This window comes from Peromyscus maniculatus, chromosome 7 (assembly GCF_049852395.1).
Source record: "Peromyscus maniculatus bairdii isolate BWxNUB_F1_BW_parent chromosome 7, HU_Pman_BW_mat_3.1, whole genome shotgun sequence".
In the NCBI taxonomy this organism is placed as follows: Eukaryota; Metazoa; Chordata; class Mammalia; order Rodentia; family Cricetidae; genus Peromyscus; species Peromyscus maniculatus.
In genome coordinates, this window is record NC_134858.1 from 87,918,469 (window position 1) to 87,940,522 (window position 22,054).

At 46.7% G+C, this 22,054-nt stretch overlaps 1 protein-coding gene across 2 annotated transcripts in view; it reads right to left on the bottom strand.

Moving 5' to 3' along the window:
• Positions 1–22,054, bottom strand: part of Tbc1d2b (TBC1 domain family member 2B) — a 71,541-nt gene that overhangs the window by 29,851 nt on the left and 19,636 nt on the right. For both annotated transcript variants that reach the window (XM_006985036.4, XM_042281420.2), the window contains exons 2-3: positions 20,402–20,555; positions 10,784–10,955 (exon numbers count right to left, since the gene is read on the bottom strand). In XM_006985036.4, coding sequence (XP_006985098.2) covers positions 10,784–10,955; positions 20,402–20,555 — 326 coding nt within the window. The remainder of the gene's footprint in view (positions 1–10,783; positions 10,956–20,401; positions 20,556–22,054) is intronic.

Genomic DNA, 22,054 nt, shown 5'->3' on the forward strand with positions numbered 1-22,054 from the left:
TCTGAACCTGAAGCTCACCCATTTAGCTAGGCTAGCAAACAAACTCCAAAGATCTGCCTGTCTCTAGCACCCTAGTGCTGGGATTACAGGCAACATCTAGGTTTTTACATGGGTTCTGGGGGGCCAAACTCAGGTCAAGTTTATTTCCTGACTAAGCCATCTCTGTAGCCCAAAGTTGGAAAGATTTTCTAGAGAGCACTCAGAAAGCACAATCTATAAGACAAAATGGGAAAAACCAAGTTTATTAAAACTTTTCCCCTTTGAAAAGTATTTGAAAAATATATGACAGAAGGCTCATGTCCAGAATATTTAAGAACTCTTAAAGCTCAGTAAGATGCACAAACAACTCAGCTTTTAAAAATGACCAAGAGACCAAAGCAAACTAAAAAAGGAAAAATACAGCAGTTTCCTAACTTGTAAAGTTGGACCTCAGATTATTTTAAAACTTAATGATGGTTCCAAAGCAATACACATTCCCTGCAAACCATACTTTGAAGCTTGATTTTTCCTGGGCTAATGATGTGCAGTAAGATACTCTCGAGCCAGAAGTGGCTTCCAGTGAGCTCCGTGATTTCAAGGATGAACAGCTGGTACTCCACGGAGTACATGCAGCTCAGCCACAATGTTTGCTTCGTTAGAGCTATAAAATGCATGTTTGCCTTTCAGCCTCTTCAATTTATGGTAGGCTTGCTAGGACATAACTCTATCACGTAACCCTTCCTAAGCCAAGAAGCATCTGTCCATGAATGGCTTAAGAAGAAAACACCGGCGTTGGAGAGGTAGCTCAGTGGTTAGGGCTTGTTTTGCTTGCAGACGACACTGGTTTGGTTCCCATCACACACATGGCAGCTCACCACCATCCATAACTCTTAGTTCCAGGGCATACAACCACTTTTGGCCTCCACGGGCACTAGGCATGCATGTGGTGCACAGATATACATGTAGGCAAACCCACACACATAAAATAATCTGAAAAAAAGTTAGTTATCATATACTAGTTTAAAAATGCATCACACCCCAACAGCTGAAGTGAAGGACAAGGGCAATTCCTAGTGTTCAGGAGGATGTGGGGCAGCTGGAACTGACCTTGTCGTGTTGGTGGGAATGCAAAACGGAACAGTCACCTTGAAGGGTTACGTCAAGGAGACGATGACTATTCGGCTAGAGGCCGAAAGAGTTCACGTATTTTAAATTCTCACGAAAGCACAGCTAGTGAGAGCAAGTGGCTTGGAGGCTGTCCGAGGCCACGGGTTAGGGGAGGGCTCCTGAGCGAACTCTCTCCCTCCCACACCCACCACCTGAGACAGGGTCTCACCGCATAGCTCGGCCCGGCACAGAACTAGATATATAGAGCAGGATGGCTTCAAACTTACTGAAATTTGCTTGCCCCTGCCTCCCACATGCCAGGATTATAGGCATGTGCCCTGATTTGAAAAAAATTTTGATTTGAACATTCACCAGCCTGTACGCCTAAAATAAGTGAGTCTACAGGCAAACCACACCTCAACATGGATCTCAACCAGGAGAAGAACCTGTGCGTCACCGGTGTTTCCTGAGGCAGACCGCAGGTGGGGAGGGAAAGCCGATGCCAGCTCCAGTTTGAACTAGACAGATGACACTCTAGCATGAAAGCAGCTATGTCTCAATAGTTTAGTTCCGGTGTGGGTTGTGTGTATGTGCAGTTGTGTTTTCCTGTGCATGTGTGTGGGGGGGCAGATATCAGCATCAAGTATCTTTCCCTATTGCGTTCTACTTCTTTTATTTAATTTTGTTTTTGTTTTGTGCTTCCTGACTTTGGCTAGAGAGACAGCTCAGTAGATAAGAACACTGGTTGCTCTTCCAAAGGACCTGGGTTCGATTCCCAGCAAGTACCCACATGGTGGCTCACAACTACCTATAACTCCAGTTTCAGAATGCCCTCTTCTGGGGCTCCATGGGCACCAGGCATGCATGTGGTACACAGACATACATGCACACCAAATATTCATACTCATAAAATAAAAATTTTGTTTCTTTCCTAGGAGGCATGTGCACCACGGAACACGTGTGGAGGAAGCCAGAGGACAGTTTTCCAGATCTCAGGTAACCAGGCTTTCTGGGGAATACTTTTACCTGCTCACCGGTCTCACCAGCCCTTCCATACTTTATTTTTCATGGAAGGTCTCACTGAGCCCGGAACTCACTGTTTCAGCTAGACTGGCTGGCCAGCAAGCTTTCCGGAGCTCCTCCCCAGGACTGGGGTTACAGCTGTGGAGCCAATGCTTGGCTTTTACATGGGGACTGAGGATCCAAATTCAGGTCCTCAGGCGTGAGCAGTGAGTACTTCACTTCTTGAGCCATCTGAGTCCCTTAATACCTGTGTTGTTAAAAGCACAGTTTACCCCTTTTGTTTGAATTGCACTAAAGTATTTTTAAACTTTTAGAAGAACACTAAGAAGTTATACAGCACGCGTAGGTTCTCATACTGTTGGCAAAATATGCAAACGTATCACTTTATACACACACACACACACACTTTAACATTGAGTCCCTAAAACCTGGTGATTATATTTTTCTAAGACTAGCAGCTGTTTTTAAGCTGTTGCTTACTGAGGACTGAGACCAGAGGCAAATAAACATAGTAAGCGTGTTCCATGTATTTCAAGCCTTATCTTTTCTGATGCCTGGCTCTGTACACAGAGGGGCTCTGTCAATACCCAGGGGAACCTAATGACCACACTCTTGTCACGGTCAACACTGGCTTCATAACATCCCGGAACTGTAGAGAAAACGATTGCAAAATAGTTGCTCTGGAAGAAAAGGAAGTCTCACAAATGCCTTATCTACCCCTGCACATTCTAGCACCTGGGATCCTGCCCCAACATTTTGGTGACAGTTTCCAGGCCCAGAACTCCTTGTATCCTGTTCTCCTACAACAAGTTTCAGGAGTTAAAAACCTCCTTGCCATTTGCCACAGCAAATGTGCTCTTGTTTCTTTCTTGAAGAACACTGCCAGTGAGCAGGGAGCCGAGGAGTAGCTGAGCTCTGCCTGCCGCTCTTGTTCTTGAAGTCAAAAGGAGAAACGAGAGCAGAGAAGACCCACACTCAGCCTGGGCAGGAAGAAAGGCAGTTTCAATAACTGACTTCCATGTACTCTGCTCCCCCACCTCCCTGGGTTTGTTTCCCGGCTGTCACAAACTCCTGCAGCTGAGGGACAGCTTTGGAGTGCTGTGACAACTGCCAAGGCCTGGGTGACGGAGAAATGAGATTGGCTTCAAAGCAAAGTCTCTTTCAGCTGAAGTACTATCGAACCAAATTCCGGGTGAGTGTGCTCTTGGCAGAACCCAAGTCTTTATTATGCAATGCACTGTGTCACACTTTCCAAAACAAATAAATATAAAGATATCCGAGTAACACAGTAATTATATACTCAATTCTCACTGTAATCTCGACGAGCAAGTGGACTTTTGGAGTTGAGAGAAGTGTTTGGAAATGTCCCATCAAATCTCTCCTGAGCCTACAAGTTCACATGTTGCCTGCACAGCCACACTTTTTTCAGTGGTGAAAGGTGGGCTAAGGTGGAGGTTTGGATTTACAGAAGGCTGAAGGCAGCAGGAAGCAGGCTACCCCAAGGGGCTGCACTCAGCTCTCTTCCCTCACACCATTGTCAGAAGAAAAAAAAACAAAACACTGAGGAGATACCCCCTCACTTGCTGTGGGATGTTCTGGATGCTCTGAATGTGTTGCTCTGATCAGTTAATAAATAAAGTGCTGATTGGCCAGTAACCAGGCAGGAAGTTTAGGTGGGACAAAGAGACAGGAGAATGCTGGGAGGAAGAAGGCTGAGTCAGGAGTTGCCAGCCAGACATAGAGGAAGTGAGATGTAAAAGTACCGGTAAGCCACGAGCCACGTGGCAAGGTATAGATTAATAGAAATGGGTTAATTTAAGATAGAAGAACTAGATAACAAGAAGTCTGCCACAGCCATACAGTTTGTAAGCAATATAAGCCTCTGTGTGTTTACTCGGTTGGGTCTGAGTGGCTGCGGGACTGGCAGGTGAGAGAGATTTGTTCTGACTGTGGGCCAGGCAGGACTGGAGAAAACTCCAGCTACGCTCACTGAAGGTGACTCAGCATTTCTTCCTCTGACTCGATGAGCAGATACCCACAAGTAGGGAACAGGTCACACAAAGGGCGCATCCAGACCCCTGAACTCCACAGAACAACAGTCCCTACAAAGTTACTGAGTTAGGCCATTCCAGACTATATCAATTCCAAGAACCATGAAGTTGTTGTCCACACCCCATCACTGCCAAGCTCTCACTCTGCAGGTGAGGGCACAGCTCTGGTCCAAGTGGGCCTCATGACTTGGTTGTCACACAGAAAACATGTCTAGGGGGAAAGTCAGGAGGACGCTAAGGCACCAAGACTTATACTGCAGGTTCTCTTTTATCAGGCAGAGAGAATTCCAGAGTGCTTACATACCCAATTCCATTTCTAGTAGCTACTTCTGGAATGTGGATTTAGAAAGGCCTCAGTTTCAGCTTTGAGCCCCTCAGCATGAGCAGGCCTCTTTCTTTATAAGCACGCATGCCTTTCACAAGGAAAAAAGGACAGGTTGAATGAAGCTGGTGGGTGGCAGCATGCAGGCCAGGCGTTCTGGGCTCGCCTAGGCCAGAGGGTCCAAGCTCTGAGTATTTCAGAGAAGATCGAGGGCCCGGGCTGTGCTTTCTAAACCACTGGGCCTACCCACTGACCCCCACCATAATGCCCGGTGTCCCAAAAGGAGACGCCGAGAAGTGCTAAGGAGGATAGACAAGCCGGGCGGTGGTGGCGCACGCCTTTAATCCCAGCACTCGGGAGGCAGAGCCAGGCGGATCGCTGTGAGTTCGAGGCCAGCCTGGGCTACCAAGTGAGCTCCAGGAAAGGCGCACTACGCAGAGAAACCCTGTCTCGAAAAACCAAAAAAAAAAAAAAAAAAAAAAAAAAAAAAAAAAAAAGGAGGATAGACAAAGTAGGAGCCAGGGGAAAGCCACCCTGACGGAAGGGATAAATAATGCCCAATGCCCACACTGTCCACACCTAAATCTCAGGAAAAGATCTTGAGTTGGGGAGGTCATGCTGGGTTATCTGAGGCAATGAGAAGGCTCTGAAAGGCTAAGAGAGCAGAATGAGCCGACCCAGGCTACTGAGAACTTGGCTCCTGTAACAAGCGGATCCAGCAGGTCCAGAAGACACTGACTGTTCCTCTTCCTGGAGCCCCCAACTCTAACTAAAATAGGAGACTTGGGTTGACTGCTTGATGGCCTTGGATAAGGCATGGACTGACATTCTCTGGGGTCTGGTTTCCTAGACTGAGTCAGATGTCATCCGAGCCATGGTCTTCCAGTCTGCAAGCCACAACCATGATTTCTCTAAAGTTACGGTAGTCCTGCTAATGAACGGGACCCTGGAAGTGCATGGTTCCAATCAAGATGGTAAAGACTGTTGGCAAGAAGTACTAGGTACAAACAATTTTATGCTCCAGGAAGCTCTTAGGAAAGAGTATTGACATAGGAATACACGTAGCCTGGTCAACTTCTTCAACCACCATCCTTGTGCTTCCCTCCAGAAGGCCTGGTTCTGAAAACGCCCACAAGGTAGCAACATGACTGTACAATCCTCCTAGCTCTTGGCAAAGACTGAGCTATGCCTTAAAACAAGGAAAATGTTAGCAAGTACCACATAGCCACAGACACGAAAGACCTCCCCAAATGCACCAGATATTTGGGCACTGGTTTGGGCTGGGGTGGCCTTCACTTTGCAATGGGGCTCTGAAAGAGATGAGTCACCAGGCAAAGCCCTAGATGGCAAAACCAGTGGATTCCCGGAATCTGAGTCACATATGTAAGTGACATTGCTACCAGGTTTGAGGGGTCTTGAGGAAAGCAGAAACAAAGAGCCCAGGACACAGTCAGCAGCAGAACCAGTAAAAGACTCAGCAGAGACAACCTAGAAAGGTGAGCACACCTTCCCAGCAAGCTCAGCCTCCCCATGCATCTGGGAGGGTGGGGGTGGGGGTGGGGGTGGGGACGCTCTCCCCCTGACATGAAGGGAAGACCCACTATGTTTACGGCCCCAAAGTGTGAGAGCAATGTCTGTAACACTGCATCCTCCAGCCACCACTAGCTGAGCACTAACCACCAACCGGCCTCTACGAGGCAGGGATTATTCTTACACACCACTTGGAATTTCACATGGGGTCTAGCTCCATCAACCGGTATGATCTGGATGGTGGCTAGGTTAAATAAGAAAGTCATCAGAGCAGGAAAACAAGTAAACGTAACTACACTTCCAACAGAGGCGCCTATGTGGGAGTAAGTGGACGTGGCTGCCAGGGTTACTGGATGCAGCCTGCCCTGCCTGGATAAACCACACCTCTAAGATGTCACCCAGCTTTTCCAATTCTGTTTTGCTGCTGCTGCTCTTAATGGAATAGAGACATACACTTACAATGTAGGCCTAGAATCTTACAGGTTTTTAACAAGTTTTTTTCTTCTTCTTCTTTTTTTCTGATTCCTTCCAACCATGTCATCCACATTCTCTCAACAATATTTTAGTGGCATGACCACCTTTATCAATTTCCTCCCTAAGCATCTAACTTATTTTTAATAGAAAATAAATCATGTTTTAAGGGATTACTATGTGATTCAATCACATAATAAGCATCAGGGGCAGTTTGAAGAAGAATGTCCCTCAGACATTTGAATACTTGGTTCCCAGATAGAGGAACTCTTTGGGAAGGATTAGGAGGTGTGGTCTTGTGGGAAGAGGTGTGTCACTGGGGATGGGCTCTGAAGTTCCAGAAGCTCAAGTCATTCCCAGTTACCTCTCTTGTTTCCTACTTAGAGATAAGGATGCATGTTCTCAGCTACTGCTCTAGTGCCATGCCTGCCTGCCCGCCCGCTCTCATGCCCCCACTATGATGGGGTTTCTAACCCTCTGTAGCTATGAGCCCCAAATCAAACATTTTCTTTTCTGAGTTGTCTTGGTCATGGTGCTCTGTCATGACAACTGAACAGTCAGTCACTAAAATAGCATCAGCTATTAGAGTCTGGCAAATCTGTAGCTCAGCTGCGGGAGCAGAGCACAGGGCCCTTGAGTCTTGTACAACAGTGTGGAATTTAAAATCTCAGTTCACCAGGTGAGCCTTATAGAGGGCTCCAACTAAACTGATGAACACAATAAATGCATGTGCACACATAAGCACATGCTCATCCTTGAACCCTGACCACAATCAATTTTAGTACTAGTTTGAATCCATTACAAAAATACAACTTTTGAGCCATTCCTTTTAGGAAAACATAGCTTTACTATTTCTAAGGTCATTAAGTTCTCTCCAGGTTGGGGTTGTAGTTCAGAGGGCACAAGCTTGCTTAGCAAGTTCCAATCTCTGAAACTATAGAAAAAGGTTCTCTATTCAGTGAGATCATTCTGTTTTAAGCTCCTAAAGCATGCCCACAAGTCAAAAGAAAAGAAAAAACATAAGCATTTGAGATCTGTCTGAGCATCCTGTTTCTGTAAGCATTCTGCTTCTGCAGAAAGCAGTCTGCAGAACTCCACAATGGGGGCTTCGTCACAAGACCCAACGTGTCAACATTCACTTTCCTTAAAACGGAGTCCCAGGCTTTGCTCCATGTTGTTTGTTCCTATTAACTTATCACCATCCAGTCCATCCCATGAGGTATGCATGATTACTTACAAATGAGAACCATAGGCACAGAATGGTAAGGAACTTGCTTGAGACAGCCGATTATGAAGTGGCACAGCTGAACATTCTCTCAAGGAGTCTGCCTCTTCCACCCACCACACGACACTACAACAGCGCAACTCGAATTGCTCCTGCTGACAGTAACGCTGGCTGAACTTGCTTTGAGAGTTGTCACACACAAAAGGGACATGTGTTCTCTCTTCCAGGCAGAGATATTTAATAGTCACTCTAACCTCAAGGAAATGGGAAGTCCCCAGTACTAGAGGCCTGTTTCCACCTCATCCTACTGTTGAACTCTGAGGGCAGATGGGGCTGCACAAGTATAAATACTTGGCTAATTAACAGTCCTCCACAGACGTTCTTGTTACTTTATTGAGACTCTATCTTGCCAAGCAACCCAGGCTGGCCATTGTAGGTATATACCATCATGCCCAGCTCCCAGATACGTGATGGTGAAGAGTGAAAGGAATGTGAAGTAAAGGGTCCTGGGTGTGCTTTTCAGTACTGTCATGCATTCCTGTAATGCAGCCTTGAACAAGCCACTTGAATTTTCTAAGCCTCAGCTTTTTAACCTGAAAAATGAAGCAAGAGTCGCTGTGGTTTCCTGACATTTTTAGGAACAAAGAACGCTTTGTTTACTGAGAAGCATGATATGGTGCAGGGCCTGGGGAGGCAGCCCCACCCTTGCCTCCTCCACCCCCTTCTCTTGGGGGTTGGGAGATAGTGAGTGGGGCTATCTCAGATGAGTCAGACACCCACAAGGCAAGTGGGGCTCCATGAGATGAAACAGGGTCCCTGTCAGACAGACAGGTACATAGTGAGGCAGAGGCTCTCAGATGGAGAGGAGGGAAGCAAATGGCCAGAATGCATAGGCTCAGAGAATGAGAATTTCGGAAGAGAGTTACCCAAGGGGCAGACTAGAGTCACAATGCTAAAACCCTCAAGTGTCAAACGAAGACGTTCAGTGCAGCTGCTACCCATGACTCTGATTCAGGGTGAGCATGCGGTCGGAGGCAAGAGTGCAGAACGTGGAGGGAATAGAGCAGAGCAGGACCAGGAGGGCGAGACCACTGTCCAGGCAGAGGCAGAGTAGACAAGGCCTCATAGTGATCTCTTTAAGTGCTGGTCCTCTGAGGTCTGGACACCTCTGCCATATTCTACTCAGTTCCACTACAAAGTTATGTCTGAAGAAAAGAAAACACACACAAAAATGACTTTATTATATGCAACCAAGCACCAAGGCATATACAGAAAGAGGTATGGGGAGAACACTTGCTGAAACTGTATCCTTGGGTGGTCGCTGCTGGGGCACTCTGAACACCCAGCAGGACTGCTGGGCATAGCTGACGGTACTTGGGTCCGATAGCAGAGCACACAGTTTTCCGGTGCTCCACAGAGTACAAGCCTTCCTACTAGCTCCCATTTCTAACTTAAGCCAAGTCTCTTGAGATTCTGTGTCTAAACAAGTGTATTGTTGCCAACATTGATGAATCACCTCCATTCAAATAATGCATACAACTCAATAATAAAAAGCCAATACTATTTAAAACAGGCAAAGGATCTGAACAGATCCAATGTAATGCTGCTCTAAAGAGGATGCACGAATGGCCACGTGGGAAAAGATGCTCAACGTTGTTAGTTATCATGGAAATGCAAACCAATTCCACAATAAGACATCAGCTGATTCACACTAGTAGGATGGCTAGGATCAAACGGATGACAGTTGGGGCTGGGGAGATGGTTCAGTAGGTAAGAGTGCTTGCAAGCCTGTGGGGGACTGTCTTGATTACATTAAGTGATGCAGGAAGAGTCGTCTGGGTCCCAGACTATATGTAAGAGGAGAAGGTGAGCTGAGCACAACATGCGTGCATTCCTTCCTCTCTGCTCCTGTCTGGATTTGCCTAGCTGTTTCAGGTCCTGACTGCCTTGACTTTTCTACAGTTGTGGAGTACAACCTGGAATTGTAAGCCGAATAAATACAGTCGCCTTTGTCACAGTGCTTTATCACAGCAACAGGAAATGGAACTAGGATAGTTAGTACGCCAGGGGATATTATTTAGTCATGGAAGAAGATGAGATACTTACATACTACTTACTACCTGGGTAAACCTTGAAAACATTACGCTAAGTGAAGAACGCCACATACCAAAGGGCTCATCTTGTGCAATCCCAGTTATATGAAGTGTTCAGCATAAACACATCCCCACAGACAGAAAGCAGATTAGTGGTTGCCTACGACTGAAGGCGGGGAGGGAGGGGAGAACGCAAAGGGGGTAGGAAAGGATTGCATAAACGCTTTCTTTTGGTGCTGATGAAAATGTTCTAAAATTGAGTCAGGCTCACACATGCCTGTAGTCTCAGACCCGGGAAGCTGAGACAGCAGGACAGTTAGTTGCAAGTTCAAGACTAGCCTTGGTCATTTAGCAAGACCCTGGCTTAACAAGCAAGCAAACAAACAAACCACCACCAGCAAAATGTTCTAAAATTAATTATACAGCTCTAGATATATGAAAAACCACAAAATATTATATATTGTAAATGGGTGAATTATATATACCTCAACAAAGCCTTTCTTAAAAACTAATCAAATAAAACAAACAAACAAAAACCCACCTCCATTCTCACTGGCCCACGCACAGCCAGAGCACAGAACCCCACAGAAGAGACTCGGGGCCGGCCCTGAGATTTGGGAACAGGGTGAAGCTGGAGGGGCAAGAAGCCCAGCCCTGCATCTGGGAGCCTTGTCATCTCAGAGCCCGCCTCCTTCAGCGAGTTTCCGTCTCTGTAAAATGTCAGCCATCTGATCTACCACACAGAGTCAAGCAATCAGATGAAACCGTGTGATGATTCTTGGCATGGTACCAGAACCAGAGCAGGCACACTGTTTAAAGCTTTAAAAAAATGACCTATGTGAAAGTGTGCTGCAGAGCACAAAGACCCTTCATAAATGTAAAGTGGCTTTATAATGTCACAGATAAACATATAACCCACATTATAACTCATTATCAAAGAGAATCCATCTTCAATAGCATATGCTACTTCCCAAAGACTCACTTGAGCTCATTACCCCACTGCTTCAGAGAGTAAAAGTTAATGGAATTCGGATGCCCTGGGGCTGGCTGGCGAGCAGCTCGGTCTCCCACCAGCTCTCCAGGGGCAGCATCCACAGCGAGGAGCACAGTTCTGGCTTTTTCTGCAGAAGGATTTGGGTGCTGGGAAATTATATCTGAAAGAAAGGTAAACAATTGTCAGTTACCCTAAACTTTTGTAGGAAACCTGTCATCCCAGATAAAACACTGACTTGCTACACTTCACAAGAATATCAGCCATATGTGTAGTAGCACATTTTGATGCATGCTATATAAAAACATGGTCTGTGGGTGGCTTTTGTGCTCGTGAGCTATCTTCATGTAAAGTAGAACCATGCTTCTTGTAGTAAGGTTACGATGTGTTTCAAGGTCACCAAAATTAACTGTTGGTCCAGGGAGAGAGAAAAGGCCAGAATTTCCCTCCAGTCTCCCCTCCCCCCCTTTTTTTTAAATGCTGAATGCTGTTTATTGAAGGAGGGAAGAGGTTTTAAATACAGGCTTACAGCACTTATAGATCAGTAATGGTGACAGGGTCCATTCACCTGTATTGACAAGGAACAATTTCCAGGATTAAACTGGTAATTGAAAACAGTAAAGCCAAGTATCAGCGTTGTCTACTCTATTGATTCTGTTTCTTTAGGAAAACGGGGAGATTACAGGTAGGAACACGTTTTCTAGTGTCTGTGAACTGTGACAGTGAAAAAATAAACTTTGTCACAGTGCAGCAGCTCAGCAAACTCAAGGCAAGAGCAACGACACCCAAACATGGTTCAAGTTTAAAACTGTTCTTTAAAATGTAAGCTTTGAGAACTGGAGAGCTGGCTCAGGATTAAGAGCACTGGCTGCTCTTGGAGAGGATCCAAGTTCAGTTTCCCTGGCACCTATGTGGCAGCTCACAATGTCTGTAACTCCAGTTTCAGGAGATGTGATGCCCTCCTCTGGCCTCCAAGGGTACTGTGGTCAGGTGGAGCACTTACAAATACGACACACACACACACACACACACACACACACACACACACACACACTCATACATATAAACAAAATAAAATAATTAAAAAAAAGTAATCTCTGGAGATGTTCCAGCTTGAAATAATGATGCCCAAGATTTACTTGACAATAACAATATTTATAGCTTAAATAATATTTGCTTCAAGCAACATGCTAATTGTTTCAAAATTAGAAAAGCAGGTAGGGGCAGGAAATGAAAATGTCATAAAATAATAAAAATAGTAACTGATGAAGCCATCTAATAAACACAAAGATAATAATACTGTTACTCATTTTGCAGCATGTTTAAAGAAACAATTCTAACAATCCAAACATTCTGTGTTCTTCCCAGTGCCAATGTCTGAGAATGAAGAATGTTTGTAAATGGAACTTCATGTTATTTCCTAACAATCAACTTGGTCTACATGTCTTTTTAATAAAGTGCTCACGATATTAATGTGAAACCACAATTAGAATGGAACTGTTAGCCACTGGCAGCCAAGACGACAATTAGTTTCTAATTGGACCAGCGTCCCCCAGGGCTGCTTAGGACCGGCCTCCACAAAAAGCTGGTCAGGACAGCAGGGCCCAAGAATCCTGGGCAGCAACAGCCCTTGGAGACGGATGTCCTAGTTGGGAATGTCTTCTCAAGGCTTTCACTTTGTAGGCAGCTCACTAACTTGACTACTGTCGATGTCAGTGGGAAAGGCTCCAAGAATGTCCTGTAGAAGGGCCTTGAGTGTGACAGGCATCAGGGACCGCTGTCAGGGGGAACAACACTCAGCTTATGTATAGGCCATCGTTTTCTTACGCACTAAGCACTGAGGGAATAGCACCAAGAGCTGTTACCCTAAAGAAAAGAAAGTCAACATGGCAAGTCACTACAGAACACATGGAGTCCTGGTAGTCAGACCCTTGCTCTGGGTTTTAGGGTTCTAGGAGATGCCTGGGGACTGCTGGAGGGAGAGGAGGATAAGCATAGTGGTTGCTCGCTTCACTTAAATGTTGGGGTTCTCCTTAAGCTTTCATTTGGAAAGGGGATCTAATGAGCAAATGGACAAAGTTTGGACACCGCTAATTCAGCCCACTCTCTAGCTACTGTGTCAGGACCCTCAAAACCTGGACCAGGGATGAAAGAGTCACCTGCTTTGGCAGTGACACACATGGCTAGGAAGCAAAGAAGACATTGGTCAGCACTTGAGAGCCAAAATACAGCAAGCACTTACCACCTCTGAGTACTCGTGTTAGTCCACGGGCACACAGGGGTGGAGGCTCTACTGTGACTTCAGAGAAAGGCAGAGCTGTCCTACACACTTCCTGAAGGCTGGCCTCTCACTGACCCAACTTGAGTAAGAGCATGGCAGTTCTAAGCCTAGCCAGGAAACAAGCAACCAGCCGTACACACTGCTCCTGTGAGCAGGTGCAGTACTCTTTCCTGTGTGGGCTGGCAGCGAGGTCGTGAGGCCCCTCAGGAGCAAGGGCTGACACTCCCGGAAGTGGTAAGGTACCCATCACCATGAAAACCCAGGGCTTGCAACAAACCACTGTCCACCCAAGAAGGACATCAGAGGAGCTGGAGGGGGGGGGGCAGAAAGGGTCTTGAGGGAGACCATGCTGCAGAAATGATTTCTACTGGGATCTTGTGTAGAAACCATCTTTAAAAGTCATCACTTTACTTGAAAAAGCAGCAGCTTGCTGGCTGGGTATGCTTATTTACTTCTTTGCTTATTAATTTTTACACGTTTGAGTACTTTGCCTACATATATATGTTTACCATGTACATGCCTGGTACCCACAGAGGTCAGAAAAAAATGTGAGATCCCTTGGAACTGGAGTTGTGGATGGTTGTGGACTACCATGTCGGTGTTGGGAAAAGAACTCAAGCAAGTGGTCTTAACTGATGAGCCATCTCTCTGGCTCTGAGTATATTTTTATGGTTACTGAAGTTTCAGTTTGTTGCTGGAGAGCTTCTCTCCAGGTCCTACCTCTAAGTCCCGCCAGTCCCAGAGCCCGCTTAAAAAATAAACACACAGATGCTTATATTATTTAAACTGTTTAGCCTAATGGCTCAGGCTTCTAGCTATCTAGTTCTTTTATCTTAAATTAACCAATTTGTATTAATCTATAAGTTGCCACGTGGCTCGTGGCTTACTGGTACCTTACATCTTGCTCGTCATGGCAGCGGCTGGCCAGTCCCTCTTCCTTTCCTGTTTCCTCAATTTTCCTCTGTTAGTCCCACCTATACTTCCTGTCTGGCCATTGGCCAATCAGTGTTTTATTTATATAGAGTGATATCCACAGCAGTTGCCTGTTTTTTATTTGGTTTGGTTTTCAAAAACGCTTCACCCAGAGTGGAGCTGCTGGCTTCTCTTCAGTATGTGCCATACAGTAGCATTCAGGAGCCTCTAGGGCAGCAGGGGGCAGCCTCTAACATTAGGACACGGGGAGCCTACGGAAGAACAGGGGGTCGGGAGCTGCTTGGAGCCAGAGCCGCAGTGGCAAGAGAAAAGCTGCCCTGGAAGGTGTCTTCCACTTTTTTTAGGCATCTCCAATGCTGATGAAACCTTGAAGAGAGTTTAGACCGCACTTCCTGGGGCCCTCCTCTACAGCAACCCCTGGATTTCACTGACTCAGCTTCCCTGTAATGACGTTTCCTGTCACAGCTCTCCCACAAAAGTGCCTACACTCACCTTACCTGCCCTTGAGTCTGTCCTCTCCCTTCCTGCTCTCATTTTGCCAGAAACTTCTGCAGACAGCAAAGTGCATGCATGTCCCAGAGAATTCTCATGGTGAAGATGGCCATTCTCCTCACTCCAATGTGGGGGTCAAGGGGCAAGGAACTAGTAGTATTATAGTAGGTAAGGAAGGATCAGATAGGCTTAATGAGGATTAAGCCTTTGTGCTTGCTAGGCCAATCTTCTACCCCAGCCTCCAAAAGGCATCAAACTGAGTTTCAACCCAGATTGCGAAGGAGGGAGTGGTCAGAAGGAGCAGGGACATCTTCATGAAGCTGTAGTTCCCACAGAGAGACAAGAAGCCACAGGGTTTGGAGGGCCCCTAGGGCGGGACCAGCGCTGGCCTATCTGTCCGTGGTTCCCACCAAGAATACAGCCTGAGGCCTGGGGCTCTGACCGATGCACTAATAGCAAGTAACTGACACCCAGCAGCGGAATGGCTCAGGTGAAAAGGCTACCATTGCTGGCTGATGGGCTAAGGACAGCAAGCTGCTGGGAGGCAAGGATGGCTTCCTGTTGGCTGAGGAAACGATGCAGGAGGCGGCAGAGGCCTCCACAGTTCTCAATGGCCTGACACTTGAGGTTCCTCCTGACCTCCCCTTCCTGCCGTGTCCCCGTAAGTCCCTGACTTAGTGGGGCACGCCAGGCTCAGCTTTCCTTTCTTCTCTCCCATTCATCCATCCCTGATCTTCAGCAATCTCAGGCCCAGCTGCTATTTATAGTCACAGCAACCCCTGCCTTCACCTGTACAGACTACTCAAACCTACAGCCAGGTTCAGGATGCCCCCTTGGGACCAAACGCTGGCCAGTTCTGGCCAGTTTCCTTTCGGACCCCCCTCTCCCGGGCTTCTTAAGGCTCCTCCACACACAGCTGCATTTTCACTCCACGGATCATCTCCCCCACGTTCTCTCTCCCACAGCCTGACTTCCAAAGAACCTGGCTCTGAGAAAGAACATCTTGTTTCTCAGAAGGGGATGGATGCCGAGATGTGCTGAATCATGGTTAATACAAGCCTCTCAGAGACAACACTGCTATACAACGGCTCATACGTGAAAACTGCAGAGTATTTCATAGCATTTCACAAGCAGGGTGATACAGACTCATGACCGTGATCACTGCCCAGGACTGGCATTAGAAGATGGCACTTGACTACTGTGGTGAGTGCCAGCTCTGTGCTCCACCCACAGGCCTCCTTGCAGCCTAGAGGCCTAGAGCAATGATTCTCTGTGGGTCACGATCCCGCATATCAGGTATTTACATCACAATGTATAATAGTAACCAAACGAGTTATGAAGAAGTAGCAACGAAAAATAACTTCATGGTTGAGGGACTGAATTGAAGGGTTGAGAACCACTGGCCTAGAGGAACCCCTGGCCACGCTGCTGAGTCCTGTTCACACGGAACTGCAGAAGGTGTGACAGTTAAAGGAGGTGATGCACTTCTGCAGAGAAAGAAATGTCGTCACCTCAAGTGTTTTCACAACACAATTTTCTTAAGAAATATTAACCACGCACAGGCACTCAGCCCACTAAAACCGCGAGCCAGAAGAAAGAGTCACCTGGCCCTGAAGTAACGTATGCGCCTGGGAAGAGAGAAGGCAGCGTCATGGTCACATGCCCGAGTCTCAGGAAGCCTCACCAAGAGCGGGGTCCCAGCCACTCTTTCTTCTAAGGTCTTGTGGAGAATGAAGTAAATGAGTGGACTGGACAGCTACATTAAATCTGTATTCAGTATGTGGATTCATTCTCAAATACTATGAAAACCTGAAGGCAGACCCTTGATTCTTAATGACTATGAAGATCTCTACATGTAGACAATGGATTGTTTATCTTCCCAAAGTAATAATTTGAAGCTAGGTCCTTATCCAACCAACTCCGGCAGACAATGGGGTGGTGCCTGAGGCACACTTCAGAAATCAGGCTGTGAAGGGATAACAGACAGAACACATAAAAAGGCACAAGGTTACCCCCTTTTTAATACCTGCCTGAAAAACTGAACCACCACACAGGAAGAGTCTCTTACTCCAAAGACATGAAATACAGAAACACAGGCAATTATGGGTCAGTGCCTGTTCACGACCAACTGTCCATCCCTGCTTCTTGAGAGTCTGTGGTTTTGGTGGCCATACGCTCAGCTGAACCACTTGCCACCCTATATTCCCTTGTAGCCATTTGATATAACCATGAGGAATAGCCACGTGAGAGTCACTGCTAAAGAGAAGTGGAAGGTCTCTGTGAAAGCGTCCTCCTGTGATATGAGGGCCACCCCAGCGACAGTGAGCATGAGTCAGGAACTTAGTCCTAAGCATGGGACAGTTAGACGTGGCTGAGGAGTCAGCGCTCCAGCTATGAATTGCTCATAAGAGGGAAAAAGAAATGATGTTCTTGTTAATCCAGTTTCCTATTAAATGCAGTGAAACACAATCCTCACCCATTCAAAATCGCATTGTCAGGGATGTGTGCGTGTGTATGCCTGTGTGAGCATGCGTGCCCGTGGGTGTAGAATTATCTCTACCCTCAGCAATGTGCTTTCCCTTTCAATCCTTGGGATGTGGAGAGTAGACAAACTTGGTTTTCACGGCACAGTGTGCAGTCTTGTAGTCATGGGTAAGTGACCTGCTCAGAACATGATGACCAGTAAATATCAGAGTTAAGACTTTAAGCCAGACACACAAGGCTTCCAGACAGGACCGCCTTCTAGGATAAACACTCCATGCAAAGTGTCAATTCCGTCTCCCTTTCTCCACACTGACTTTAGGTGCCTGGAGAGTCATGATGGGTGGACACTCAAGACTACAACAACGTGCTCCGCTGAGGGATGTGACCGGGTGACTAGAAGACAACAACAGCACACCAGTGCTATGAAAACCAGTCCTCTTCCAGCCAGGCTAGGTTAGCACAGTTAGGCTAAGGTGGGCTGTGAACCACAGCATGACCACAGAAAATTAAAGGACGTTGCCGTGTAACTACAACATTTATCTTTTAACCAGTTTTTTCCTCTGATGATAAAACAAAAGGGTCTGAAATGCAGTTCTCTTTAAAATTTATGTGTCTATGTCCATGTGTGCATATGCCATGTATGTAGCAGTGCCCACAGGGACCAGAAATGGGCACTGGATCCTCTGGAACTGGGGTTACAGGCAGCTGGGAGCCAACTGATGTGGGTGCTGGGAACCCAACTGAGTCCTCTGAAACAGCAACACGCATTCTCAACCACTGAGCCATCTCTCTAGCTCCTGGTCTTCTAGACTTTCTACTCAAAAATGTTTCACTTTCTGGATAGCTATGGTTTTGAAAATAGCTCAAGGGTTCAAGGTTTCACTATTTGTCCTTCCTTATAATTCCTATCTAGAATTCAGAAGACATTTAAAGTTAGTTATTTCTATACATACAATTTTCAAAACTCCACTGTGCTTTAGATAAAATCCTAAAATTTTAAGGCCAGCCAGCAGGCTCTCCCTGTCTATTTCGGGTCCGGGTGGGCCTCCAGGCTGAGCTTTGCTGGCTCCTGCAGCCCTACTGACCTGCAGTAATGTGGAAGGACCCTCTCTGGCTCTTCCCTCCACTTTCCTGTCTCTTTACTGGCTGAGTCCTGGCCATCTTGTCCCAAAGAGACCCCAATAAGCCCAACACTGAGCTCGGCCCATGCAGGGGCTCAGGCTGCCTTAAACTTCTCGCTTTTGTCTGCACAAACACTTTGGCTCACAGGAACACGTGAGGGGAGAGAAAGGGAACCGAATGTGAGCTGGAGACGACTCCTCTGGGTCCCCAACCTCACCATTTTGGTTTGCCAGGAGGCAGGACAGACACAACAGAGGAACCCCAAGACTGGGTACTACCTCTCTGCCCTCCTTTCAGCTACACATCTGAGTCCTTGCTCGAGAGGAGTGATCTGTGTCCCCAGAGTGGAGGCAAATGGAGGATCTTCAGTGCCAAAGGCTAAGTCACTAGCATGGAGGCTGCCCATGCCCCTACAGTTCCTTCCCAGTGTCCCGAGTGACCTTGAGACTGATATAGAACTTCTTATCACGGAAAAGACACAGGTCATCCTCAGCTGCAGAGTGAGTTTGAAGCCAGCCTGGGCTATACAAGACCCTGTCTCAAAAAACAACAAAACAAATAAAAAGATAAAGATGCAGCTCGGCTGGTAGAGCTTGCCCACCACTCCACAGGGCCTCATAAACCAATACAGTGGGGCAAACACATAATCCAGTGTGAGGAGGTTGAGGCAAGAGGATCAGGAGTTCAAGGCTAGTTTAGATATCAGAGCCTGCCTCAAAACAATGAAAATAAAAATTAATTAATAAAATAAAACCAAACCGAACTAAGCCTCAGGCAACAGGAAGCCACTTCTAAGCTAGAGAGGGGCATGCACTTGAATATAAAGCCTTCCCTTCCCCTCGGAGGAGAATCAGAGTTCTAAGACTCCAGGGCAAAGGCTCCTAGGAAATCATCCACAGGTACAAACAAGGCAGTGTCCTCTCACTGACTAGTATGGACAGTCTGTTAAAAAACGCCCAACCAGGAAAAGCAAGGCTAGAAAACCCTAGTTTTAAGATGGTGAGTGATTCCAGAAAAAGACAGCTGCTAATGTGCCCAGAACTCCAATGCCACCGCCCTCGCTCTGCTGAGCAGAGGGTCATACATGCTTTATGGAGTGCAGACCACAGCTCTTCATGGAAGTGCTACAACACACCTGTACTGGTTTAATTCGAATGTAGTGCTAGTACAGGCCAGGCATGGTGTCATATACCTTTAACTCCAGAACCCCAGAGGCAGACGTAGGTGGATCTCTATGAGTTTAAGGTCAGCTTGGTCTACATAGTGAGTTCCAGGCTAACCAAGGCTACATAGTGAGACCCTATTTCAAAACAAACAAACAAATCCTAACTAAGCAAGAATGCTAGTATAGAGCCGACAAGATAGCTCATTGGGGAATTGTGCTTGTTGCTGAGGCTGATGACCTGATTTGGATGCATCTCCAGGACCCACATGGTAAAGGAGAGGAGTGTCACCTGAAAGTTGTCCTCTGACCTCCACATGCTCACCATAGTACATACAGGTGTACGTACACACACACACACACACACACACACACACACACACATATAATTTTTAAATTGCTAGTACAATGCCCTGGCCATTTCAGAGCTCACTTCAGAGATCAGGAGCTCCAGGCTTGTTCTAACATGCTAAGAGGAGGGAGCCACAAGAAATAGCCTTCGGAGAGGGAGAGGTAGGTCTGCAAGATGATCTGCAAATAACTGCCCCATTCTTTCTAGAGGGCTCAGTACAATCAACAATCATGAGAAGGTCATGGGGCTTAAGTTTTGCTTTTCAAGTACAAAAGCACATTCTCTCTAGGGTACAAATGGCCAGGACTTACTAGGACCCGTGAAAATGCCATGAATCTGGAATAAAATACAATCAGTGCTTAGCTCTTAAGGCCTTCCTAAGAAATACTAGAAAATAACCAGTGGAATGCTGCTTCTTTCCTGGCACATTCAAAATGCAAAGCATTAGGAAGTTGGCCCAAGCATGAAGACATAGGTGAGTAGACTTCATCATTAATTATGGTAGAAGGTAGGCTAGCCTTGAAGCCAGATCAGAAGGTATATGCTGTGGGTCATGATTTCAGTTACACACAGATGTCCTCCATCTCTGCAATATGCCTGGCATCTGCCTTGCCTGACACCCAGGCCAGTACTAGCTTGAAAATGGCTCTGTCCCTGGAGCACCTCACCTGGGATTGCCATTATTTTCAGTCTGAATTCATTTTCACTCACTGCTCATCTGAGTCGCTGTGTCAAATGGCTACCCAGAAAGAACAGACAGGGAGCCCTCCCCTTGTGTCTTACCTGTGCTATCTCTGGCTACGAGGCCCTTAGGAAAATCTCCTGGAGTTGGGGAAGTCCTGCTGTCCCATTTCACCATGTCCAGGCTGTTGCAATATTCCCATCTTTTCTGCTGAAGCTCCTGTAGCCAGTAAGTCATGAGCTCACGATTAGGAGCCTAGAACGAGGGAGGGGAACCCTTGTTAGAGCCATCAGTAAAACAAAGATCTTAAAAAACATCTGTGTACAAACTGGACAAATGGAAGAGAGCAGCATTAGGGAGAGAGCAACTTGGTTGCCCAGAAGTACACGATGGGTAAGACTCTACTGCTGGAAAACCAACCACACACTTCAGACACAGAACACACAGACATGAAACTGAACTGAGCTGATCCTTCCTGCTATCTAGCTTTCATGTTGCTAAGCCAGGGAGAAAAGCCATCAACACTATCACCCAGATGTGAACCCCCAACCACAATAAGTGTACTGGTGCAAGGTTGGCATGATTATGATGGGAGTAACTGGTGGTGTGAAAGAAAATGGTCCCCAAAGGCAGGGGCACTATTAGGAGGTGTGGCTTTGTTTGAGAGAGTGTGGCTTTGTTGGAGAACATGAGTCACTGTGGAGGTGGGCTTTGAGGTCTCATATATGCTCAAGCCACACCCAGTGTCTCAGATCACTGCCTGCAAGATACAGAATTCTCCAGTACCATGTCTGCCTGCATGCCACCATACTTCTAGTCACCATGATGATAATGGACTAAACCTCTGAACTGGAAGCCACCTCAATTAAATGTTTTCCTCTGTAAGAGTTGACGAAGTCATGGTATCTCTTGACAGCAATAGAAATCCTAAGACAGGGGTATATGGAGGGTGAGCTGGTCCTCCTACTGCTCCCTGCCTACCCAGTCCCTCTATGACCACTCAGGCTCTGGAGAGACCCAGGACAGGGATGTACCTCAAGTCAGGGACAGGGTAGGCACCTGCCTGACTTCCCTCCTCCAGCCTGCACACGTACTGTCACTGGATCTGGGCTCAGATGCACTAGTTGCTCAGCACACCTGGAACACACTTGTTGACAGAGACCCACTGCTGACCTCTCCAGTATCCCCTGCAATGCAGGCATCATGGGAAATCTGCTTTTCCTCAAGAAAACCTTTTCTCCTTCAGTCTCTGAAGACTAACTAGGAACAATGAGTAACGCCTCAGTCATCTCTCACTGAAGTCCTGGGGCAAACGACCCTACATTCCTTTGTGTTTGGCATATTATCAGGTTGCAGAAATCTGGCCAATCAGGCATCAAAACATCCTTGAGGCAGTGATTATCAAGGTTTGCTGCCTTTCTAAAAGAAATCTAGAAATCAGGGCCAGGGAGATGGTTCAGGGGTAAAACACTTGCTGTGTAAGCAAGAGGAGCAGGGTTTGGGTCTCCAGAACCCATGTTAAACCCATGGATCCTTTCCTAGAGAAGGCTGGCTCGCTAGACTAGCTGGAATCTGTGAGCTCAGGGTTCAGTGAGACACCCTGCCTCAATTAAAAAAAAGTAGAGTGATCCAGGAAGACATTCAATTCAACCATGAGCCTCCACATACACATGCTCACACATGTCAATATGCTCACACATACACACATACAGTCACAAACAACCTAGGAATCAAATGGATATGGTGCTTCTGTT